At 44.9% G+C, this 27,133-nt stretch overlaps 1 protein-coding gene across 1 annotated transcript in view; it reads left to right on the top strand.

Annotated features, from left to right (window-relative positions):
- Nucleotides 1-22,473, top strand: part of BOD1L1 (biorientation of chromosomes in cell division 1 like 1) — a 441,813-nt gene extending 419,340 nt beyond the window's left edge. The window contains exon 23 of the mRNA XM_030191194.1: nucleotides 19,346-22,473. Coding sequence (XP_030047054.1) covers nucleotides 19,346-19,463 — 118 coding nt within the window. The 3' untranslated portion in view covers nucleotides 19,464-22,473. The remainder of the gene's footprint in view (nucleotides 1-19,345) is intronic.
- The last annotated feature ends 4,660 nt before the right edge of the window (nucleotides 22,474-27,133 follow it).

Genomic DNA, 27,133 nt, shown 5'->3' with positions numbered 1-27,133 from the left:
TTTTTACTTCTGGAATGAGTAAAAAAATTGATTTACTTCTACTCTTTCTATACCACTCAGGATTTTACAGACCTCAATCATATCTCCCCTCATCTGTCTCTTTTCTAATCTGAAGAGCCCTAACCTCTTCAGCCTTTCCTCATATGAGTGTAACATGTATGTTTATCTCCCAGTTGGTGAGATGTCATATGTGTATGCCCGATGCAAAGAGCTCCTAGCTCTTAGAGAACGTGTCCGTTCTCTTGAGGCTAGAGTAGCAGACTTGGTGGAGCTAAGGGAGACAGAGAGGTACATAGAGGAGACCTACAGGGATGTTGTAGAGAAGTCCCACCTCCAGTCTGGTAGCCCCTGTGCTACCTCAGAGGAGGGAGGTCTCCTAGAAGGAGAGCATCACCCTGGTGAAGTAGAAAGTACTCCTGTAGCTAGGACCTGTCCACCAGGGGATGTACTATCCTCTCGCACTGAGGATATGTCTCCAGCTACTGCTCAGGAGGGAAGGGTTAGGACAGCTGTTGTAGTTGGTGATTCGATCATTAGGCATATAGATAGTTTGGTGGCTGGTAGACGTGAGGATCACCTGGTGACTTACCTACCTGGTGCGAAGGTAGCGGACCTCACCCATCACCTAGATATGATTTTAGATAGTGCTGGGGAGGAGCCGGCTGTCTTGGTACATATGGGTACCAATGACATAGGAAAATGTGAGAGAGAGGTTCTGGAAGCCAAATTTAGGCTCTTAGGTAGAAAGCTCAAATTCAGAACCTCTAGGGTAGCATTTTCTGAAATGCTACCCGTTCCACGCGCAGGGCCCAAGAGACAGGCAAAGCTCTGGAGTCTCAATGCGTGGATGAGATGATGGTGCAGGGAGGAGGGTTTTAGCTTTGTTAGGAACTGGGCAACATTCTGGAAAAAGGGGAGCCTGTTCCGAAAGGATGGTCTCCACCTTAACCAGGGTGGGACCAGGCTGCTGACATCGGCATTTGAAAAGGAGATAGAGCAGCTTTTAAACTAGAAGCAGGGGGAAGACTGACAGTCGCTCTTAAGCGCATGGTTCGGGATAAGGTATCTTTCAAAACAAAACAGGGAAGATAGGGTATCCTGATAATGAGGTTGCAAAAGAGACCATAGTAGATCAGATGTCCTTAAATAAAAATAAAAAACAGACAAAAGATTGCAAATTAATACTGAAGTACTGAGCATGATGTAAATAGGAACAACAAACATAGTTTGAAATGTCTATATGCAAATGCCATGAGCCTAAGAAATAAGATGGGAGAGTTAGAATATATTGCACTAAGTGAAAAATTAGATATAATAGGCATCTCTGAGACCTGGTGGAAGGAGGATAACCAGTGGGACACTGTCATACTGGGGTACAAATTATATTGTAGTGATTGGGTAGATCGAATTGGTGGAGGGGTAGCATTGTATATTAAGGAGAGCCTTCAATCAAATAGATTGAAAATTCTGCAGGAAACAAAACACTTCTTGGAATCACTGTGAATTGAAATTCCATGTATAAAGGGGAAAAGGATAGTAATAGGAGTTTACTACCGTCTACCTGACCAGGATGAACATATGGATGCAGAAATGTTAAAGGAAATTAGGGACGCAAACAAACTGGGCAAAACAATAATAATGGGTGATTTCAATTACCCCGATATTGACTGGGTAAATGTAACATCGGGGCACGCTAGGGAGGTAAAATTCCTCGATGAAATCAAGGACTGCTTTATGGAGCAGTTGGTACAGGAGCCGACGAGAAAAGGAAAAATTCTAGACCTAGTCCTTAGTGGAGAGCATGATCTGGTGTGGGAGGTAATGGTGCTGGGGCCGCTTGATATCAAATCCAATCATATTATGATCACTGTTATTAGCTTTGACGTAAGTATACATAAGAAATCAAATGTTAGCGTTTAACTTTAAAAAAGGAGACTATGATAAAATGAGAAGAACGTTGAAAAAAAAACTTAGAGGAGTGGCTGCGAGGGTCAAAAATTTACATCAGGCATGGATGCTGTTCAAAAACACCATCCTGGAAGCCCAGGCCAAATATATTCTGTGTATTAAAAAAGGAGGACGGAAGACCAAACGACAGCCGGCATGGTTAAAAAGTGAGGTGAAGAAAGCTATTAGAGCTAAAAGAATATCCTTCAAAAAATGGAAGAAGGAACCGACTGAAAATAATAAGAAATAGCATAAGGAATGTCAAGTCAAATGCAAAGCGCTGATAAGGAAGGCTAAGAGGGACTTTGAAAAAACAGATTGCGTTGGAGGCAGAAACACACAGTAAAAAAAATTTTAGGTATATTAAAAGCAGGAAGTCAGCAAAAGAATTGGTTGGACCGCTAGATGACTGAGGAGTAAAAGGGGCAATCAGGGAAGACAAAGCCATAGCAGAGAGATTACATGAATTGTTTGCTTCAGTCTTCTCCGAGGAAGATTTGGGTGGGATACCGGTGCCAGAAATGGTGTTCAAAGCTGACGAGTCGGAGAAACTTATTGAATTCTCTGTAAACCTGTAGGATGTAATGGGGCAGTTATTCAAACTGAAGAGTAGCAAATCTGGACTGGATGGTATTCATCCCAGAGTACTGATAGAGCTGAAAAATGAACTTGTGGAGTTATTGTTAGTAATATGTAATTTATCCTTAAAGTCGAGCGTGGTACCCAAAGATTGGAGGGTGGCCAATGTAACGCCGATTTTTAAAAAAGGTTACAGAGGAGATCCGGGAAATTGTAGACCGGTGAGTCTGACGTCGGTGCCAAGCAAAATGGTAGAGACTATTATAAAGAACAAAATTACAGAGCATATTCAAAAGCATGGATTAATGAGGCAAAGTCAATATGGATATAGTGAAGGGAAATCTTGCCTCACCAATCTACTACATTTCTTTGAAGGGGTGAACAAACATGTGGATAAAGGTGAGCCAGTTGATATTGTGATTCTGGATTTTCAGAAGGCGTTCGATAAAGTACCTCATGAAAGTCTCCAGAGGAAATTGGAGAGTCATAGGATAGGAGGTAGTGTTCTATTGTGGATTAAAAACTGGTTAAAAGATAGAAAACAGAGAGTAGGATTAAATGATCAGTATTCTCAATGGAGAAGGATAGTTAGTGGGGTTCCACAGGGGTCTGTACTGGGATCGCTGCTTTTTAACATATTTATAAATGATCTGGAGATGGGAGTAACTAGTGAGGTAATTAAATTTGCTGCCAACACAAAATTATTCAAAGTTGTTAAATCGCGGGAGGATTGTGAAAAATTACAAGAGGACCTTGGGAGACTGGGCGTCAAAATGGCAGATGACATTTAATGTGAGCAAGTGTAAAGTGATGCATGTGGGAAACAGGAACCTGAATTATAGCTACATACAAGGTTCCACGTTAAGAGTCACAGACCAAGAAAGGGATCTAGGTATCGTTGTTGATGATACGTTGAAACCTTCTGCTCAGGGTGCTGCTGCGGCTAAGAAAGCAAATAGAATGTTAGGTATTATTAGGAAATGGAAAACAAAAATGAGGATGTTATAATGCCTTTGTATCGCTCCTTGGTGCAACTGTACCTTGAATATTGTGTTCAATTCTGGTCGCCGCATCTCAAAACAGAGATAGTGGAATTAGAAAAGGTACAGAGAAGGGCAACGAAAATGATAAAGGGGATGGGACGACTTCCCTATGAGGAAAGGCTAAAACGGCTAGGGCTTTTCAGCTTGGAGAAAAGGCGACTGAGGGGAGATATGATAGAGGTCTATAAAATAATGAGTGGAGTTGAACGGGTAGATGTGAAGCGTCTGTTTACGCTTTCCAAAAATACTAGGACTAGGAGTCACGCGATGAAGCTACAATGTAGTAAATTTAAAACGAATCAGAGAAAATATGTAATTAAACTCTGGAATTAGTTGCCAGAAAATGTGGTAAAGGTGGTTAGCTTAGCGGAGTTTTAAAAAGGTTTGGTCGGCTTCCTAAAGGAAAAGTCCATAGACCGTTATTAAATGGACTTGAAAATCCACTATTTCTGGGATAAGCAGTATAAAATGTTTTGTACTTTTTGGGGCTCTTGCCAGGTATTTGTGACCTGGATTGGCCACTGTTGGAAACAGGATGCTGGGCTTGATGGACCTTTGGTCTTTCCCAGTATGGCAATAGTTATGTACTTATGAGAGGAGTTCCATTCCTAAAGAACAAGTCCATAAACCACTACTAAATGGACTTGGGAAAAATCCACAATTCTAGGAATAACATGTATAGAATGTTTGTACGTTTGGGAAGCTCGCCAGGTGCCTTTGGCCTGGATTGGCCGCTGTCGTGGACAGGATGCTGGGCTCGATGGACCTTTGGCCTTTCCCAGTGTGGCATTACTTATATATCATTTTGGTCTCTCTTCATTGAACCTTTTCTAATTCCGCTATATGTTTTTTGAGATACGGCGACATGAACTGAATGCAATACTCAAGCTGCAGTCGCACCATGGAGCGATACAAAGGCATTATGGTATATTCAGTCTTATTCACCATCCCCTTCCTATTAATTCCTAGCATCCTGTTTGCTTTTTTGGCCGCCACCACACACTAAGCAGAAGATTGCAGCGTATTAGCTACAGCAACACCCAGATCTTTGTCTTCATTTGTGACCCCCAAGTTGGACTCTAGCATCAGGTAACTATGATTCGGATTATTCTTTCCAATCTGCATCACCTTTCATTTGTCCGAATTAAATTTCATCTGCCATTTGGATACCCTCTTTCAATTTCCTAAGATCTTCCTGCAATATTTCACAGTTCACTCGTGTTCTAACAACCTTGAATTTTTATTTTATTTATTTATTTGTTGCATTTGTATCCCACATTTCCCCACCTCTTTGCAGGCTCTATGTGGCTTACAATACATCATGAGTAGTGGAAGAGTGCTAGAAAATAAACATTTAGTATTACAGAAGGACTTTGGTCAACATGATAATAATAAGACATAGTAATAGTATACAAGCATATATTATGATACGGTTCTGAATATAAATGGGCGAGTTGTGCATATTCACATTGGTTGATCTTTGTGCTACGCTTTATTAAAGAGATGGGTCTTCAGTAGTATGCGGAAGTTCGTTCTTTCGTAGATCAATTTCAAGCTGCGTGGCAACGCGTTCCATAATTGTGTGCTCAGGTTGGTAAAGTTTGACGCAGGCATTAGTTTATATTTCATACCTTTGCAGTTGGGGAAGTGCAAATCAAGGAATGTGCGGGATGATCTTTTGGCATTCCTTGGTGGTAGGTCTATCAGGTCTGACATGTAAGCCGGTGCGTCACCATGGATAATTTTGTGAACTAGTGAGCATATTTTGAACGTGATGCGTTCCTTAAGTGTAATTTTTCTCGTAGGGGCTTAGCACTTTCAAATTTTGTTTTGCCAAATATGAGTCTAGCTGCAGTGTTCTGGGCTGTTTGAAGTTTCTTGATTATTTGTTCTTTGCAGCCGGCATATAGTGCGTTACAATAGTCTAGATGACTGAGCACTATTGATTGTACCAGGTTACGGAAAACAGTCCTTGGGAAGAAAGGTCTTATTCTTTTTAATTTCCACATTGAGTGGAACATCTTCTTGGTTGTGTTTTTCGCGTGATTCTCTTGTGTTAGGTGTCGATCAATGGTGACTCCAAGAATTTTTAGGGTGTCTGAAATAGGAAGGTTTAGAGTTGGTGTGTTAATGGCGGTGAATTCTTTCTTGTTGTGTTGAAAGGTGAGTATTAGGCACTGGGTTTTTTCTGCATTGAGTTTCAGCCGAAATGCGTCCGCCCAAGAATGCATGATATGGAGACTTTGGTTGATGTCATTGGAAATTTCTTTTAGGTCTTGTTTGAATGGGATGTAGATCGTTACGTCGTCTGCATATATGTATGGATTAAGGTTTTGATTTGATAGTAAATTTGCCAAGGGTATCATCATTAAGTTGAATAGAGTCGGCGAGAGGGGGGATCCTTGTGGTACTCCGCATTCAGGTACCCATGCGGCTGAAATAGTCGAGTTAGATGTCACTTGGTATGATCTTGTGGTTAGGAATCCCTTGAACCAATTGAGGACGTTGCTTCCGATTCCGAAGTATTCAAGGATGTGTAATAAAATTCCATGGTCAACCATGTCGAAAGCGCTTGACATGTCAAATTGTAAAAGTAGTATGTTCTTACCAGTTGCAATCGTTTGTTTGAATTTAGTCATGAGAGTGACTAATACTGTTTCGGTACTGTGGTTAGACCGAAATCCTGACTGAGAATCGTGAAGTATTGAGAATTTATCTAAATAGTTTGTAAGTTGTTTGGTCACCAACCCTTCCGTTAATTTGGTTATTAAGGGAACGGATGCTACTGGTCTGTAGTTAGTTAGTTCACCAGCACTTTTCTTTGCATCTTTGGGTATGGGGGTTTTGTATCATCTGCAAATTGAATCACCTCACTCATTTTGATTTCTATATCATTTATATATATGTTAAACAGCACTGGTCCCAATACAGATCCCTGTAGCTCTCCACTGTTCACCCTCCTTCATTGACAGAAATGACCATTTAACCCTACTCTCTGTTTTCTGTCCAATAACCAATTCCTAATCTACACCAAAACCTTGGCTCCTATCCATGAATCTTTAATTTTTTCAGGAGTCTCTTATGAGGAACTTTATCAAAAGCTTTCTGAAAATCTAGATATGCTACATCAGCCTGCTCACATTTATCCACGTTTATTCATGCCTTCAAAGAAATGAAGCAAATTGGTGGGACAAGACTTCCTTCAGGTGAACCCATGCTGACTATGTGTGCTGTAATTTTATCCTTTATAATAGTTTCTATTGTTTTGCCCGGCTCTGATGTGAGGTCTGTAATTTCACGGATCACTCCTCGAACCCTTTTTAAAAATCGGTGTCACATTGGCCACCCTCCAATCTTCAGGTACAACGGATGATTTTAATATTACTAACAGCAGATCAGCAATTTCATACCTGAGTTCTGATGTACCTGAAAAAGTTGTTACTGTGAGTTTTATACTCTGCAACAAGTTTCTTTTCATATTCTTTTTTAGTTTAGCCTTCTTTATTAATGCTTTGCATCTGACTTGCCAGTGCTTATGTTGCTTCTATTTTTTTTTTTTTTGTTACATTTGTACCCCGCGCTTTCCCACTCATGGCAGACTCAATGCGGCTTACATGGGGCAATGGAGGGTTAAGTGACTTGCCCAGAGTCACAAGGAGCTGCCTGTGCCTGAAGTGGGAATCGAACTCAGTTCCTCAGTTCCCCAGGACCAAAGTCCACCACCCTAACCACTAGGCCACTCCTCATTTTCTTCATTTGGATCCTTTTTCCATTCTTTGAAGGACAATCTTTTGGCTGTAATAGCCTCTTTTACTTCACCATTTAACCATGCTGGCTGTTGTTTTCTTTCCACCTTTGCAAATACATGTAATGCATCTTGACTGTGCTCCTAAGATAGTATTTTTGAATAACGTCCACGCCTGATTTAGTGTCCTAACCTTAGCAACCGATCCTTTTAATTGCTTTTTAACCATTTTCCTCATTTTATTATAGTCTCCTTTTAGAAAATTAAATACGGCTACAGTAGGTTTCCTTTGCAGGTTCATCCCAAGTAGTAGCTCAAATCTCCCTGGCATTCCGTGATGTAAAATTTATCCAGTCAATATCAGAGTAATTGAAATCACCCATTATTATAGTGTTGCCCAATTTGCCAGCTTACTAATCTCTGTAAACATTTCTTTGTCTGTTTGTTCTGTCCCAGCAGACAGCCCTACAAGAATACTCCTTCCCTTCACACATGAAATTTCTATCCATAATGATTCCATGCTGCTATCTGTTTCATGTGGAATGTTTATTTTATTTGAATCAATTTCCTTTTTAACCTATAGCGCAACCCCCTCCTCCACTTTGATCCTCTCTATCATTGCGATACAATTTGTAACCTGTTAACACAGTGTCCCATTGATTGTCCTCTTTCCACCAAGTCTCTGAGATGCCTATTATATCTACCTCATCATTTAGTACTGTATACTCCTAACTCTCCCATCTTATTTTTTAGGCTTCTAGCATTTGTATAGAGGCACTTCAAATTGTGTTTTTTCCTTTGATCTACAAGCTGCTTAGAAGTTGAAGGGGATAATGGGCATCCGTTATCCTGCTCTCTCATTAAGCACACCTGGCTTACTTTCAGCATTGTTGAATCTTCTCTACTGGGATTCCCTAAATGTCCTGTTTCAATAGTATGCTTAAAGGATTCTCCAAACCGAGCCATGCACTCCTGGGCGACTGTCGGCTCCCCCCCCCCCCCCCCCCCCCCCCCATTCTAGTTTAAAAGCTGCTCTATCTCCTTTTTAAATGCTAGCGCCAGCAGCTTAGTTCCATCCTGGTTAAGGTGTAGTAGAACATCCTTTCAGAACAGTCTTTCCCTTTCCCAAAATGTTGCCCAGTTCCTAACAAATCTGAATCCCTCATCCCTGCACCATTGTCTCAACCACGCATTGAGACTTCGGAGCTCTGTCTGCCTGTTGGGTCGTGCGCTCAGAATGGGGAACATCTCTGAAAATGCTACCCTAGAGAATCTGGACTTAGCTTTCTACCTAAAAACCTAAATTTGGCTTCCAGAACCTCCCTCCCACATTTTTCTTTGTCATTGCTACCCACATGTACGAAGACAGCCGACTCCTCCCCAACACTATCTAAGATCGTGTCTAGGTGACGCATAAGGTCCACAACCTTCGCACCAGGCAGACAAGTGACCAGGCGATCCTCGTGTCCACCAACCACCCTGCTGTCTACATGCCTAATGATGAAATCACCAACTGCAACAACTGTTCTAACCCTTTCCTTCTGTGCAGAAGTTCTATTAGACATATCCTTGGTACGAGAGGATAGTGCATCCCCTGGTGGTCAGTTCCTGGCTACAGGAGTACTTCCTACTTCACCAGGCTGATGCTCTCCTTCTAGGAGACCTCTCTCCTCCAGGGTCTCATCTATGTAACTCTCTGTCTCCCTCAGCTCCTCCAATTCTGCTACTCTAGCCTCAAGAGAACGGACCCATTCTGTGAGAGCTAGGAGCTCTTTGCATCGGGCACATATAACTGCTCACCAACTGGGAGATGATCATACATGTGACACTCAATGAAGACTGGATAGCAGCCCTCTCGCTGCTGGACTGCTGTCCCCATGTTAGGTTTTTTTTTTTTTTTTTAGTTTTTCAATAATTTAAAACTTTTTAAGGTATTAATGATATTAGTCTAATGTAAAAAAAAGTCTTTAGCATATATGGTATAATGTGTGATTTATTCAGTGTTTTCTTCATAGAAAGTAATGAAATATAATTACAACTCTGTAGGGGCACTGCTCCCTTGTTATTCTAATTAGAATAAGAGTTGTGCTAGGGGTGGGTGGGAGTTGGGGAAGGTGGGTGGGATTGACGATAGACTCTAGCAGGCACAGCAGGGCCTAGTTCAATCTGTTAATACTGTAGTACAAAGTTCAAGTTTTAAAACTAGGGGGGAAAGAGTATGGAAACTAGTTAATAAAGTTTGCTTTTTTATATTTTTGTCCAGCCTATCAATAACCTACAATTCCTCATTTAAACCCCAATCTTTAAGTTTCCAAAGCACAGAGCAAAATAATGTTCACTTACCAGAGAAATATCCTCTTCTCTCAGAGCTTCTCAGAAAGAAAGTTAAGGGGGACCTTTCCTCTTTATATAGATTTGAGTCTAAGGGGACTGCTTCAAACAGACCCTTTCAAGCTAACTCGGTAATCAGATTGCCCTTAATAACCTTTGCAAATATTATACTTCCTCAGACCTTAATTAACACCTAATTAAGGTCAGTGGCAGTGCTACCTCTCTTCTCCAGCAGCCAGAGAACAGAAAATGTCTTTTAGAACAAAATGTGAGCCTTGCTACAATCCTTTGTAATGTTGTTTGGCTGTGTTTCTACCTCTAGTAAAAGTTTCAGTTTAAAACTATGGGAAAAGTGTCTACCTCTAGAGAAAATTTGTTTAAAACTATGGGAAAAGGGTTGTACACTACAGAAACTAGTTAATAATGCTTGCTTTTCTCTCTTTTTTTTTTTCTCCCTAAGACTGAACCTAGACCCCGCTGTGCCTGCTAGATGCTATCTGTTAATGCTGAAGTACAAAGTTAAAGTTTTAAAACTAGGGGGGAAAGAGTATGGAGACTAGTTGATAAAAAGTTTGCTTTTTTAATATTTTTATTCTGCCTATGAATATCCTACAATTCCTCCTTTAAACCCACGTGAGAATATGGCCTGCTTGTCATCGGAGAAGGCAAAGATACTGTAGCAGGTGTTCTTCGAGGACAGCAGGCCATTTATTCACACAGACCCTCCTACCTCCCCTTGGAATTGTTTTCCATGCTATGTTGTTGTACTGATGGTCCTATGCTCTTGCGGTGGACAGGAAGGCACTTGCACATGCGCATTGGGGACCTTGTGCATGTTCTTAATGCTATACTAGCCTGTTTAAGTTCCGCACTGGGTTACATGAATGGCATCACCCACATGTGAGAATGAATGGCTTGCTGTCCATGGAGAATACCTGCTACAAGTAAGTATCTTCATTTTTTCCGAGGACAGCAGGATACATGAGCTCACATACACTCCCTCCTCCCCTTTGAAGTTATATTCTCTAAGTTACATACTCAACTGGCCATGTCCTTTACAACAGTAGCAGGCTGGAAAGCATGCACATGCATAGTGCATCATTCTCAAAAACTGTGTTAAACAAGCAGGAGAGCAATTGCCTTGTGAGAGCTCCAGTGGATGATGTCACTTACATGTAAGACTGTGTATCCTGCTGTCCTTGGAAAACATCTGCTACAGGTAAGTATCTTTCTCCGAGGACAAGCAGGCTGCTTGTTCTCACTGATGGGTGACGTCCACGGCAGCCCCTCCAATCGGAAACTTCACTAGCAAAGTCCTTTGCTAGCCCTCGCGCGCACCGCGCATGCGCGGCCGTCTTCCCGCCCGAAACCGGCTCGAGCCGGCCAGTCTTCTTTTGTCCGCACTCGGTACGGTCGTGTTTCGCCGTGTCGGGCCCCGGAAAGTTGACCTCGCGCGTCCAAATTGTTGTTTGAGCGTGTTTTTTCTTCGGAAAAGCTTTTCTAAAGTCGGGAAGTGCTCCGGAAACCCTCCACCGGGTTTCGTGTCAATCCTCCCCGTACTTCCAGCTTTTTGCCCCGGTAAGTTTTCTTTCGTCGTCGGGGTAGGCCTCTTTTTGGCCTCGGTCGAGATTTTTCTCCCTCTAAATTTTGGTGCTTCAATTTTCGCCATTTCGGCTTTTGATTTCGCCGGCGTGATTTTTCCGCCCATGACATCGAAGCCTTCCAGCGGCTTCAAGAAGTGCACCCAGTGCGCCCGGGTTATCTCGCTCACTGATCGACACTCGTCGTGTCTTCAGTGTCTGGGGGCCGAGCACCGCCCTCAGAACTGCAGTCTGTGTTCCCTGCTTCAAAGGCGGACTCAGGTAGCGAGACTAGCCCAGTGGAACGTGTTGTTCTCGGGCTCTTCGTCGGCATCGGCACCGGGATCTTCGAGTGCATCGACGTCGTCAGCGTCCAGACCATCTTCCTCGGCCGCCCTTGCATCGAGCGCATCGAGGCATCGGGCCTCTGCATCGGCGCCGAGACATCGGATAGCTGCATCGACGTCGGTGGTACCAGGACCTCGTCTGCTGATGTCGTCGGACGGTGGTGCATCGGGTGGAGTGCAGGTGAGGGCTGTCCATTCCCCTGCTGGTGGCGGTGAGCCCTCGGGTGGGTCTCCTCCTACCCTGAGGGCTCCTGCGGTACAGCCCCCCCGAGATCGACCCTCTTCGGTCTCGGCCCCGAGGAAGCGACGGGTGGATTCGACGTCCTCCTCGTCGGTGCCGGGGAGCTCCGGTGACATGCTTCGGAAGAAGTCGAAGAAGCATCGACACCGGTCCCCTCCCCGCGTCGGCACCGAGAGCTCTGGGTCGCCGAGGGAGTCGGCACCCAGCAGGCATCGGCACCGAGAGGACCGCTCACCCTCTGTTCAGGAGGTGTCGATGCGCTCCGCTCTGGACAGCCCGGAACAGCCTCCACGCCCGGAACAGGTACTGACGTCGACGCCTGCATCGACCTCCATGCCTTTCTCTGCAGCCGCTCTGAACGAGAGCCTCCGGGCCGTTCTCCCAGAGATTCTGGGGGAGCTGTTGCGCCCTACCCCTCCGGTACCGGCGGTGCTTGCGCCTCCGGTACCGTCGAGCGTGGCGCCGGCTGGCCCATCGCCCGGGGTGAGGTCCCCGACGTCGGTACCGCGTGCGGTGCCGACTGCGGCCACCTCCCAGGAGGGCTCCCCGACTACGTCGGTGGAGGGAGCTTCGCCGATGCGGGCGAGGGAGTCTACCTCTCGACGCCCCCATCGTGGACGTGGCTCCACGGAGTCGAGCCGGGCCCGGTTGCAGACGCAGGTCCGTGAACTTGTGTCTGACACCGAGGGTGAGGCCTCGTGGGAAGAAGAAGAAGATCCCAGATATTTCTCTGACGAGGAGTCTGAGGGTCTTCCTTCTGATCCCACTCCCTCTCCTGAAAGACAGCTTTCTCCTCCTGAGAGTCTGTCTTTTGCTTCCTTTGTCCGGGAGATGTCCACGGCCATCCCCTTCCCGGTGGTTGTGGAGGACGAGCCCAGGGCTGAAATGTTTGAGCTCCTGGACTATCCTTCTCCACCTAAGGAAGCGTCCACTGTTCCCTTGCATCATGTCCTAAAAAAGACATTGCTTGCGAACTGGACGAAACCTCTAACTAATCCCCACATCCCCAAGAAGATCGAGTCCCAGTACCGGATCCATGGGGACCCAGAGCTGATGCGCACCCAGTTGCCTCACGACTCTGGAGTTGTGGATCTGGCCCTAAAGAAGGCTAAGAGTTCTAGAGAGCATGCTTCGGCGCCCCCGGGCAAAGACTCTAGAACCTTAGACTCCTTTGGGAGGAAGGCCTACCATTCCTCTATGCTCGTGTCCAAGATCCAGTCTTACCAGCTCTACACGAGCATCCACATGCGGAACAATGTGCGGCAGTTGGCGGGCTTGGTTGATGCTCTTCCCCCTGAGCAAGCCAAGCCTTTTCAGGAGGTGGTCAGGCAGCTGAAGGCGTGCAGAAAATTCCTGGCCAGAGAAGTTTATGACACTTTTGATGTTGCGTCCAGGGCCGCTGCTCAAGGTGTGGTGATGCGCAGGCTCTCATGGCTGCGTGCCGCCGACCTGGAGAATAGAATCCAGCAGCGGATTGCGGACTCGCCTTGCCGTGCGGATAACATTTTTGGCGAAAAAGTCGAACAGGTGGTAGAGTCTCTCCACCAGCGGGACACCGCATTCGACAAATTCGCCCGCCGGCAGCCTTCAGCTTCTACCTCTACAGGTAGACGATTTTTCGGGGGAAGGAAGACTGTTCCCTATACTTCTGGTAAGCGTAGGTACAATCCTCCTTCCCGACAGCCTGCGGCCCAGGCTAAGCCCCAGCGCGCTCGCTCTCGTCAGCAGCGTGCGCCTCAGCAAGGCCCCGCGGCTCCCCAGCAAAAGCAAGGGGCGAGCTTTTGACTGGCTCCAGCAGAGCATAGCCGACATCCAAGTGTCAGTGCCGGGCGACCTGCCAGTCGGAGGGAGGTTGAAAGCTTTTCACCAAAGGTGGCCTCTCATAACCTCCGATCAGTGGGTTCTCCAAATAGTCCGGCAAGGATACACCCTCAATTTGGCCTCAAAACCTCCAAATTGTCCACCGGGAGCTCAGTCTTACAGCTTCCAGCACAAGCAGGTACTTGCAGAGGAACTCTCCGCCCTTCTCAGCGCCAATGCGGTCGAGCCCGTGCCATCCGGGCAAGAAGGGCTGGGATTCTATTCCAGGTACTTCCTTGTGGAAAAGAAAACAGGGGGGATGCGTCCCATCCTAGACCTAAGGGCCCTGAACAAGTATCTCGTAAAAGAAAAGTTCAGGATGCTTTCCCTGGGCACCCTTCTCCCCATGATTCAGCAAAACGATTGGCTATGCTCTCTGGACTTGAAGGATGCCTATACACACATCCCGATACTGCCAGCTCACAGACAGTATCTGCGATTTCAGCTGGGCACACGCCACTTCCAGTACTGTGTGCTACCCTTTGGGCTCGCCTCTGCACCCAGGGTGTTCACAAAGTGCCTCGCTGTGGTAGCAGCGGCGCTTCGCAGGCTGGGGGTGCACGTGTTCCCATATCTCGACGATTGGCTGGTGAAGAACACATCCGAGGCAGGAGCCCTGCAGTCCATGCAGATGACTATTCGCCTCCTGGAGCTACTGGGGTTTGTGATAAATTACCCAAAGTCCCATCTTCTCCCAGTGCAGAAACTCGAATTCATCGGAGCCCTGCTGGATTCTCGGACGGCTCGCGCCTATCTCCCAGAAACGAGAGCCAACAACTTGTTGTCCCTCGTCTCGCGGGTGCGAGCGTCCCAGCAGATCACAGCTCGGCAGATGTTGAGATTGCTGGGCCACATGGCCTCCACAGTTCATGTGACTCCCATGGCCCGCCTTCACATGAGATCTGCTCAATGGACCCTAGCCTCCCAGTGGTATCAGGCCGCTGGGGGTCTAGAGGACGTGATCCACCTGTCCACGAGTTTTCTCGCATCCCTGTTTTGGTGGACGATTTGCTCCAATTTGACTCTGGGACGTCCCTTCCAAATTCCTCAGCCACAAAAAGTCCTGACCACGGATGCGTCTCTCCTGGGATGGGGAGCTCATGTCGATGGGCTTCACACCCAAGGAAGTTGGTCCCTCCAGGAACGCGATCTACAGATCAATCTTCTGGAGTTGCGAGCGATCTGGAACGCTCTGAAGGCTTTCAGAGATCGGCTGTCCCACCAAATTATCCAAATTCAGACAGACAATCAGGTTGCCATGTACTATGTCAACAAGCAGGGGGGCACCGGATCTCGCCCCCTGTGTCAGGAAGCCGTCAGCATGTGGCTCTGGGCTCGCCGTCAGGGCATGGTGCTCCAAGCCACATATCTGGCAGGCGTAAACAACAGTCTGGCCGACAGGTTGAGCAGGATTATGCATCCTCACGAGTGGTCGCTCAATTCCCGTGTGGTGCGACAGATCTTCCAGGCGTGGGGCACCCCCCTGGTGGATCTCTTCGCATCTCAAGTGAACCACAAGGTCCCTCAGTTCTGTTCCAGGCTTCAGGCCCACGGCAGACTGGCGTCGGATGCCTTCCTCCTGGATTGGGGGGAAGGTCTGCTGTATGCTTATCCTCCCATACCTCTGGTGGGGAAGACTTTGTTGAAACTCAAGCAAGACCGAGGCACCATGATTCTGATTGCTCCCTTTTGGCCGCGTCAGATCTGGTTCCCTCTTCTTCTGGAGTTATCCTCCGAAGAACCGTGGAGATTGGAGTGTTTTCCGACCCTCATCACGCAGGACGACGGGGCTCTTCTGCATCCCAACCTCCAGTCCCTGGCTCTCACGGCCTGGATGTTGAGGGCGTAGACTTTGCCTCTTTGGGTCTGCCAGAGGGTGTCTCCCGCATCTTGCTTGCTTCCAGGAAAGACTCCACTAAGAGAAGTTACTTCTTTCATTGGAGGAGGTTTGCCGTCTGGTGTGACAGCAAGGCCCTAGATCCTCGCTCTTGTCCTACACAGACCCTGCTTGAATACCTTCTGCACTTGTCTGAGTCTGGTCTCAAGACCAACTCCGTAAGGGTTCACCTTAGTGCAATCAGTGCATACCATTACCAAGTGGAAGGTAAGCCGATCTCAGGACAGCCTTTAGTTGTTCGCTTCATGAGAGGTTTGCTTTTGTCAAAGCCCCCTGTCAAGCCTCCTACAGTGTCATGGGATCTCAATGTCGTTCTCACCCAGCTGATGAAACCTCCTTTTGAGCCACTGAATTCCTGCCATCCGAAGTACTTGACCTGGAAGGTCATTTTCTTGGTGGCAGTTACTTCGGCTCGTAGAGTCAGTGAGCTTCAGGCCCTGGTAGCCCAGGCCCCTTACACCAAATTTCATCACAACAGAGTAGTCCTCCGCACTCACCCTAAGTTTCTGCCAAAGGTCGTGTCGGAGTTCCATCTGAACCAGTCAATTGTCTTGCCAACATTCTTTCCCCGTCCTCATTCCTGCCCTGCTGAACGTCAGCTGCACACATTGGACTGCAAGAGAGCATTGGCCTTCTACCTGGAGCGGACACAGCCCACCAGACAGTCCGCCCAATTGTTTGTTTCTTTTCACCCCAATAGGAGGGGAGTGGCTGTAGGGAAACGCACCATATCCAATTGGCTAGCAGATTGCATTTCCTTCACTTACGCCCAGGCGGGGCTGGCTCTTGAGGGTCATGTCACGGCTCATAATGTTAGAGCCATGGCTGCGTCGGTAGCCCACTTGAAGTCAGCCTCCATTGAAGAAATTTGCAAAGCTGCGACGTGGTCATCTGTCCACACATTCACATCTCATTACTGCCTGCAGCAGGATACCCGACGCGACAGTCGGTTCGGGCAGTCAGTTCTTCAGAACCTGTTTGGGCTTTAGGATCCAACTCCACCCCCCGAGGGCCCTGTTTGTTCTGTTCCAGGCTACACTCTCAGTTAGTTGGTAAATTTTTTAGGTCAATCTCAGTTATGTCCTCGCCGTTGCGAGGCCCAATTGACCATGGTTGTTGTTTTGAGTGAGCCTGGGGGCTAGGGATACCCCATCAGTGAGAACAAGCAGCCTGCTTGTCCTCGGAGAAAGCGAATGCTACATACCTGTAGAAGGTATTCTCCGAGGACAGCAGGCTGATTGTTCTCACAAACCCGCCCGCCTCCCCTTTGGAGTTGTGTCTTCCCTTGAAGTGTATTGTCTTGCTACATACTGGACTGGCCGGCTCGAGCCGGTTTCGGGCGGGAAGACGGCCGCGCATGCGCGGTGCGCGCGGGCGCGCGAGGGCTAGCAAAGGACTTTGCTAGTGAAGTTTCCGATTGGAGGGGCTGCCGTGGACGTCACCCATCAGTGAGAACAATCAGCCTGCTGTCCTCGGAGAATACCTTCTACAGGTATGTAGCATTCGCTTTGTCTTATAGAGGCACATATAAGTACATAAGTAATGCCACACTGGGAAAAGACCAAGGGTCCATCGAGCCCAGCATCCTGTCCACGACAGCGGCCAATCCAGGCCAAGGGCACCTGGCAAGCTTCCCAAACGTACAAACATTCCACACATGTTATTCCTGGAATCTTGGATCTTTCCAAGTCCGTTTAGTAGCGGTTTATGGACTTGTCCTTTAGGAAACCGTCCAACCCCTTTTTAAACTCTGCTAAGCTAACCGCCTTCACCACTTTCTCCGGCAACGAATTCCAGAGTTTAATTACACGTTGGGTGAAGAAAACTTTTCTCCGATTTGTTTTAAATTTACTACACTGTAGTTTCATCGCATGCCCCCTAGTCCTAGTATTTTTGGAAAGCGTGAACAGAAGCTTCACATCCACCTGTTCCACTCCACTTATTATTTTATATACCTCTATCATGTCTCCCCTCAGCCGTCTCTTCTCCAAGCTGTATAGCCCTAGCCTCCTTAGTCTTTCTTCATAGGGAAGTCGTCCCATCCCCGCTATCATTTTAGTCGCCCTTCGCTGCACCTTTTCCAATTCTACTATATCTTTCTTGAGATGCGGCGACCAGAATTGAACACAATACTCAAGGTGCGGTCGCACCATGGAGCGATACAACGGCATTATAACATCCTCACACCTGTTTTCCATACCTTTCCTAATAATACCCAACATTCTATTCGCTTTCTTAGCCGCAGCAGCACACTGAGCAGAAGGTTTCAGTGTGTTATCGACGACGACACCCAGATCTCTTTCTTGGTCCGTAACTCCTAACGTGGAACCTTGCATGACGTAGCTATAATTCGGGTTCTTTTTTCCCACATGCATCACCTTGCACTTGCTCACATTAAACATCATCTGCCATTTAGCCGCCCAGTCTCCCAGTCTCGTAAGGTCCTCTTGTAATTTTTCACAATCCTGTCGTGATTTAACGACTTTGAATAACTTTGTGTCATCAGCAAATTTAATTACCTCACTAGTTACTCCCATCTCTAAATCATTTATAAATATATTAAAAAGCAGCGGTCCTAGCACGGACCCCTGAGGAACCCCACTAACTACATAGATGCTTATGTAGCTGTTATAGGCACCACCTTATATACATGTCCTGTTCTAAAATCAAGCTCTTAATATGTGCTTTCAAAGGTAATTGGGACACTAGAGTTTAAAGTATTTAGGATTACTTCAGGAGTGCACAGGGCTGGACACTTAAAGGCAGATTTTGGAAAGGACATCCAACTCGGGGAAAAAGGACGTCCATGTTAGTACATCACATATGGATGTCTCTCATGTATTTTAGAACAAATCTGCTGACATACAGCCTTTTCAAAAATACATGAGACATGGACGTCCAAGTGCTGGCCTCTTCCACCATGAACATCCTTTTTACAAACTGAATTGTCCAAACTATGAACAGGCAAAATGAGGAATGTGGGCGTTTTTGTGGCAGCATAGGGACATCCATATCAAAAAATGGCCACACATGTCTGTGTGGAGGAGTAGCCTAATGGTTAGAGCAGCTGGCTAGGAACTAGGGCAGATTACCAGAGGACATGGTGCAAATCCCACTGCAGCTCCTTGTAATCTTTATTTTATTTTTTAATTTTGAGCCCTCAAGGGACAGAAAAATACCTATTGTGACTTCCATAACTCCCTGCAGTGGAGAATGTCTAAATACAGACATCCATCTTTTTGGACATGGATGTCCCTTCCCCTTCTGAAATCATCCATAAGTTGGCCCCACCTGAGTCCCACTCAGAATATATATTTTCACTTGGCTGATGTGGAGGAGATGATGTGGATGCCTGGTACAAACTATAAAGCAAAATAAGTGAACATTTTAGAAAGGTGCTTTCTGTAGCCACTGTACCCATCTGATTGGACATGACCTGGGGTTTGAGTCTTATTTTTCAGAGCAATTAATGTCTATGTAAAGGTGGTATATCAAATAAACATTATTTATTTATTTATTTATTTACATACAAAATGACCCATGTCTGCATAAAGGTGTTAGTATTGTTGAAGAACAATTGAATCTTCAGGACAGAATAAGGAAATGGGTACAATAGAGCAGGCAATCCAAAAGGTATCATTTCCATAGTGTCAGTCTTTGCTCACATGGAAAAAGCAAAACATTTTTCTAAAAAAAAAAAAATCATTAAAGTTGTAAAATAATGTTTCTTTATATAATTGAAATCATTTTTATGATTGTTTTTATGGCGATTCAGGTCAAAGACACAGCTATCAGCAAATAAGCGAAAAAGAGAGGCCAGTCCACCAGTGGTGCGTACCCGAGGCCAGCAGCCAACAGATGAAACACAGACAAAAAGAGCAAGGCGACAATAATATTTTACTTTCTTTAACATATAAATAATAATTGCTTGGTGTGATAAAAAAGGCATATATATATTTTAAGAAAAGAAACTAGAGATTTATATAGAAATTTTGATTTGTGCTGAAATAGCAACACTTACGTTTTTAAAAATTTCACAGACTGTTTTATGTAAAGTTATGTATTTAGCACACCTTAAGATAAAGAAAAAAGGTTCTGTGCTCTACCTGTTGTTAAGTTCTCTATGTTTCAGCTCTTAAACTGAGCATGCTATGATATACTGTTGCAAAAATTCAGCACCAAGAAGAGATTTTGGTATGTAGTGTATATAAATATGTAAAATAGGTTACAGTCCATATTTGATTCTATTTGATGGTAAACACATTATTTATTTAATGAGGATTTATTCAAAAAGTTCAGTTTAGTAGAAGAAAGTTAAAGCTCTTCAAGCTATTAAAATCCATAGCTTGTTCCATTGTTCTTCCTTTGGCCCAGAATTAATTAGCATAAAACAGTATAAACACATTCCCTTGCATATGTTCAAACAAAATGAATTAGCCTAGAAAGGTGTTTTATTCAGTTTCTGCTTACCAGTAGCATAGAAAATGGAAGCTAAACTGATTTGTTATCACAATCTGCTTGCATGTCAGTATAGGGCTGGCCTCAATTAAGTATTACCACTAGTTTAGGTAAAACCAAAAAGTGTGTGTGTTTAGAACCTGATGGAAATATACATCAACAGTTTTGCTGAATGGCTGGTATTTTTCAGTAAGTGTCCATTCTGGAAGACTGGTTTGGTTTTGTAAATATTTTTGATCATACATTTTCAAATTACTGTACAGCTTCAGTATTTTGTTGTGGAGGGTTTTTTAAAAATAAATATCTATATGCTTTTATTGTAAAATGCTATCTGGCACAGTCAGAATTTTTACATTTGTCATGTTTGTTTTTCAGTCAGAACAAATGTCTAAGGGCCCTGTTTACTAAGGTGCGCTTGCTAATTATGTAGACGCCCATAGGAATATTATGGGTATCTATACGGTTAGCACACGCTAAAAACATTAACGCGTGGCTTAGTGAACAGGGCCCTAAATCTTTTAAAATGTCATAATCCACATTGGGTCTGATTTTCCATTATTTTCTCCTGTTCTTTGCATATAGGATAATAGTACAGTATTAAAGCTTCAAGAAAAAGTATGCAGGGAAAAAGAGGAAAAAGCCTGAAAGAACTTGCACAGTTTTAAAATAGCACATTTTGCCTTTAATTTTAGGGACCTATGTATTAAAATGCGAAGTGACTTCATAGAAGTGCACTTCCCATGCAAAATAGTACAACACGCCTGGAAAAGCACAAAAATGCCCAAGTCAGACGTTTTGTGGTATTTATCAAGTGAAGTGCACTTTTGCAAAGTCACTTAGCAAAAGTGCCTTTGCAGTAGTACACTATTGTGCAAATTCCCCTTTGAGCATGGAAGTTTATATAATTTTGACATTAATGATCTGCTGCAATGCAGAATCATACAAAGCAGCTCATTAATGCATAAAAAGGCAAAAACAAGTGCACTTGTAAAGGCTTCACAGGCCTGTTTTCATTGAAAAAATGATCTATAGCCCAAGAAGGTTAGCTTTTCCAAGTAGCAAAAAGAAGGGGGAAAAAAACCCTCTCTTCAGTGACGCAGCAGAATTTAAATGATCCCCAGCCTGAGTTGGAGGTCCCCTGGACTCACTCCCAGGAAAGGGACTTCAGTTCCCTGGTGGCACAGTGGATCTGACAATCCCCCCAACCCCAACATGAGGTTAGAGATATGAAACCCTCTTCCACGCAAAGCCCTGCCTCTTAAAGCATAGGTGTCAAAGGTCCGGTCACTGCCACCCCCCTTCCCAGCACTCTGACTCAAGGAGTCCAGGGTGTGATGGGGGAGGAGCCTTAGCAGTAGTAATGAGAGACTACTACTTGGGGTTATTGGTGCTATTTTGCAGCAGGCAGCCCACTGAGCAGGAGCGAGTACGGAGTATGCAAAGTTCCTGGCTGTGGTAGCATGTGTAAAATTCTTGCAAAGTTTAGCTAAGGATGTAAATGAACCAAGAGCTCATTTCAGCCTCTTTTCTTGCTTTACACAGAAATGGGTAGAAAACTTACAGATATTTTTATAAGTTAGTACTAAGGATGGGCAACCAAAACTTATTGTTTCTTATAATTTTCTTTGTTGTTTACAGGAATTTATTTTTTCCATTTGTCTTGGCCATTTTATCATTTTGCTAGTTGCCAGTAATATTGTGCACTGTGTGGAAAGAAGGCACACATTTTTCCCAATAGGGCGTGCATGTACACTAGTTTGCTCTTTTTCCACATAGAATGCACTCTTTCCAAAGAGTGCACACTATTATCAGCAAACAACAAAACACAAAATGTGGTTTTCTGCTCATTCTTGTTTGGTAGCAACATGCAAACGACATAAGATATTTCATTGACATTTCCTAGGTTGTTGTTGCAAACAGCAACCCCATTTCTAATTCCCATTTCTAATTAGTTTATTGGGCCTTAATTTTCTGCAACTTCTGGAATGTGAAAAATTCCGCGGAAGAAATTACATATGGAAAAACTTTTCCCAAGCAACGTTTGCCAAGTCATTAAATTTTTTTTGCAAACCAAAACAAAAGAGAGATTTTTTTTTTTTTTTTTAAATGCCCACGGACTTTCTTTAAGAATTTTCCTCTTCGGAAGTCGTAAGTAGTTAAATCTTAAGACAAAAAAATCTATTTCAAATTTGTGCTTGTGAACAGTTGTGCAACAGTTTGCACTTTTTAGCCCAGTCCTCTGTTCTAGCCCACTGTATCTTGCAGTAAAGTGACAGATAAGTTGCCAAACAAAATGAGATTATCCTAGCCTGTTTTGTTCATATAATGTTATTTATAAGTTCTGTTGTTTCTTTTGTTTTTACTCATTGTTTTGGATTCCTTTTATGGTACAGTGGATATTTGTCAGATGTCACAGTTTGATCCTAACTGACTTTTGTATGTAAATTAAAAATAGGTTTCATGAAAATGTTGTTATGGTTATTTGTTTGATGATAAATTTACATATTTTGGGAGCAGCAGTCCCATATAAAAGGTCCTCAATTTGATCTCCAAATCAAGATTTCTGCTTCCTGGGTAGCTGAAACTGGAAGATGCTTTGACATTTTCATTCACAATCCCCAGAGGGGAGGGATTCATGACTGTTGTTTAAGAGTAACATCTAGTGGCCAGATTTAGAGTCTTTGATTGCAAAGTTCCAGAATAAACTGTGGTACATGGCCTGTGATTCAGTACCGTTGATGCAAAGGGAAGGGCATTTAAAAATAGACGAATAATCCCTGGGTTTTTATAAATGAAGGCTCATGGCATCACATCCTATCCCCTGGTTCCAGTTGAGCTGGAAGTGCAAAGGTGCAGGAAGAAATTGATCAGTTGAAAAAATATATACAAGTCCATATTAAAAGCAATTTAACCTGCCAGAAATGGCTCCTGGCTGGTTAAATCGCCTAATCAGGACTAACTGCTAAATTTTAGTGGCACTTAACCAGTTAGTGCTGCTAAAAATAACTGGTTAGCGATGACCTACAAACCGGCTATTTTGATAGCATTCCAGGGGCGGAGTCAGTACTAGGCCGATATTTAGCACTTAACCGCATAAATATTACCGTATAAAAATCAGTCCTGTCTTTATGCGGTAACCCATAGCTGGCTAAGCGCTGAGTATTGGACTTAACTGCTATGCATTAGCCAGCTCCCCAAAACCAGATATTCAGTGCCAAAGACCAAACATGTACTGGCATTGAATACCTGGTTTTCTCCAAGGAGAGTGTAATCCCTCAGGGTAGTGGAGGAAGCTTCTTTGAGCGGCTATTGGTCTTTTCCTGAATACCTGTTCCTCTCACAAGCATTTGATTCAGTTCACAAGGGCTGTCAAAAAAAAGAAAAAGTTCAACTTTGGACTTCCCACATGTATGCATAAGTGAACAGTTCACAAACAATTATCAAGAGGAGCCCTTCACATTTTATAAGTTCCTCCAGGTAAGGGCCCTTTTAACAGTTCACCACACTTCTCCAAATTGTCAGTTCATACAGTTTAACTCATTAACATCATCAGTGCAATCAAATAATAGCAATCACCTCTCCTTCTCCAGTTCACTTCAATAGCCCTTCAACAAGCAGGGCTGGCAGATCACCTCCCACTTCACAGCAAAAATCGTCCTGTGGCCTTCCACTCTGCCTTTAAGTGCTGGAGATCTGTGGATCTGCAGTTTCCCAATCCATTATTGTCGGTTCCTCTGGAAGTTCTGGAGACAGGTCATTCCCCTCCTCCAAGTATTCCATGGATTGTCTTTCTTCTGGGCTGTCTTTCTCAGCTTCTTGGATTCTGAGAACTTTCAGGAAATCTCTCCTTTCCCCACAGCTGGGAGGAATTATGTACTGTTTCCTCAGCCAAGGGTAATGAGCTTCTTCCCTCCTGCTCCCTCTAGTGGAGAATGAGGAAAAGAGCCTACCTTTCCATGAGTCCCCCCCCCCCCCCCCCCCCATCTTTGCTAAGAGTCCACTCCTGGTTTTCAGGCCTGCCTTCCTCCTCTAGTCTCCCAAGGGTTTCTGGGTATTGTAGTTTTGGGGCTTCTGCTTCTTAGGAACTTGGTTACTAACCTTGTCACAACAGCCAGGTATAATATTCTCACATGTGGGTGACATCCATGGAGCCCGGTGCAGACACTGCCGTAGTGCACTGTCACTTTAAAACTTTGAGGCCGAGGACTTCCGGTGGAGCTGGGCGGCAAAATGGCAGCGCTGCCGTGAGCTCCGTCGCGCCACAAATGAAGCCCCGAATTTGACGGACCAGACCCGCTCCAGCGAACCACCACAGGCTGACGGAAGGCAAGGGCATAAGAAACATGCGATGGGCAGAGCCCTGAGGTCGATGGCAGCAACGAAAAAATTGTAAACAACGGCGCGATCCATAGCGCAAAATGGCGGCCTAAGGCGGGAAACAGAAGAGGCGGCGGCAACGGGCAGACTGGAGAGCCGCTTAGCAGGCAATCAGCCGGGAAAGGGGGTGAAGCAGAATGAGGAGGAATTGAGCCCGGGGGTGCACGATAGGAGAGAATAGGAGCAAATAAAAAGAACGCCACGATCCACTCAGAGCCGGTAAAGAGGAGACTCCAGGAGTAGCAGCAAACAGCTACCATGCAAATACAGCTTTAAGACACATCAAGGCCGCGATTTCTTGAGCTAAAAGGCTGCTAAAGCGGATGGCACCTCAAAGAGAGCGGTTTTCCTAAGTGTTAGCGAAGTGGAGAGTGGTGCAGGTAACAAGCGCCCAGAGAACAGCGGAAGCCTTTTTCTGGTACTCAAGGTTTGCTGTAGGCTTTGGCCTATTAGTACAAGGACAGATTTCAGGGAAGCCCTACACAAATACGATCTGTACCAAGAATTTTTTATGGGCTGAGACTTTCCAGATACTTTGGTCAATATTTATAATTGCACCTGCAGCCTGGGCAAGAAGTGGCGGAGGACGTCCCTAGTTTTTGCATGGAGCAATACCTGAAGCCTATGCCCTCTGGAACCACGCGCAGGGGAACGAAGTTTGATAAGGAAAAAACATCTCCACCTAAATCCAGTCACAAAATGGCGGATCAGAAACAAACAGGTGTAGGAGAATTTACAGAAAAGCAACTCGCCCAGATTACTGCGGCGGTGAGCGCGGCCCTCAGCCCAAGATTTGATCTACTGGCGGGGCAGATGAAAAACATGGAGTCCTCAATGGCAGACACAGAGAAGAGAGTGGATGATGCTGAAAACCGGATCTCAGCAGTAGAGGATTCAGGATCACAGCACTTACAGGAAATAGCGCGTTTACAGGAGCAGCTTAAGTTGCAGCAGGACAAATTAGAAGATATGGAAAACCGGGCACGCAGGTGCAACTTGAGACTTGTTGGACTGCCAGAGAAAATTCCGGAGAAGTCACTGGGTCCTCTTCTAGAAAAGTGGCTGAAAAAAGAACTGGCTTTATCTGATAGCTACGGAGAACTGTGCATAGAGAGAGCACACAGGCTTGGACGCTGGCAGCAGGGTATGCAACGCCCCAGAATTGTCATCATTAAAGTGCACAATTATTTGCACAAAGAAGAGATCATCCGAGGCTTCAGAATAAAGCGAGATTCCCTTACATATGAGGGGTCCTCGATAAAAAAATTTTCAAGACTACTCGGCAGGAGTTCAAGAACAAAGGAGGCGATTCCATCCAATATGTGCAGCGTTAGCCAATAAAAATATGAGATTTATGCTAATATATCCAGCCACTTTGAAGATACAGCATGGGAACCAGTGGCATTCTTTTCAGAAGGTCCAAGATGCGCAACAGTTCGTGGATGCAGAATTGAAAGACCCAGATCCTTGAGAACGAATGTGGTCCAGAGGAACAAGTGCCAAAGCAGCGAACCTCCTTGAGAGGAGGTTAAAGGACTGGTAAATGCAAATGTAGTAGCAATGTCTAAGATTTAATATTACTGTTCAGGTTAAAAGTTGCACTGTTTGAGACATTTTGGGTTAAAATGTTAGATTGATTCAATGCTGCATGAGATGTAAGTGTGATCCAGAAATCAGATTTTATCTTGCACAAAGAATGAACGCAAAAGGGGGGAGGAGTAGGAGTAGAATAAAGGGGGAATGGTCACGTTAGGGGCTTCAAGTAGGTGATAGAAGTCAATAAGTGTTAGGGTCAGGGTGGGGGGAGGGGGGGAGGGCATGACGAGACAGCAGAAGGAAAACAGAGCACAGGGACACCACAGAGGGCAACCAGAGGAGAAGAGAGGACTTTTTCAAGTAAGAAACGCACTAGACGGGAGAGACACAAACAAGAACTTACTTAATCCACACTTAGTGAAGGCCGATGCTGGAGTTGAAGCGATAATATACTTAATGTGGCGGCTGGGGAAGGGCTGGGACCCAGCCGCCGAACGATATAAAATAACCAGGAGTAGATGCAATATTATTGTATGTACCACATTGTAAATTAATAACATGGAATGTGGAGGATATCACATCCCCATGCAAGAGAAAAAAGATTTTAAAACATTTAAAACATTTAAATGCTGATGTTGTGTGCATGCAGGAAACAAAACTATCAGATTTGGAACATGAAAAACTCCAACAAAGTTGGGTCGGGCAGATGCTCTATGCCTCAGCAGAAGGGAGGAAGGGTGGGGTAGCGATATGTTTTCATAAACGTTTAGCCTATTCAGTAAAAAAGGAATTACAAGATCCCGCAGGACGGTATCTCTTGGTTAAACTATGGCTACAAGGGAGGGAATTATATATATTAAACATATATGCCCCTACGCCACCGGAGAGGTCATTCTTCCCTAACTTATTGAAGCAAATGACACCATATCAAGGTAAAGATCTGATTGTAGTGGGAGATATGAACTGTTTGATGGACCCCGGGTTAGACTGCACAGGGGCAAGAGGACACGCTCACACAGGTCACAAGGTAGGGAAAATGTTGAAGGAATTTGGGCACTCTCTCTCTGTGGTAGATGTCTGGAGGAATTTACACCCAGAGACCAGGGAGTACTCGCACAGATCGAGGGCCCACAGAACATGGGGAAGGATAGACTATATATTTACTAGCCGTTGAGCCCGTAAAAATGGGCTG

Source organism: Microcaecilia unicolor, chromosome 2 (genome assembly GCF_901765095.1).
Source record: "Microcaecilia unicolor chromosome 2, aMicUni1.1, whole genome shotgun sequence".
NCBI classification, from domain to species: domain Eukaryota; kingdom Metazoa; phylum Chordata; class Amphibia; order Gymnophiona; family Siphonopidae; genus Microcaecilia; species Microcaecilia unicolor.
This window is presented reverse-complemented; position numbering and strand designations above follow the sequence as displayed.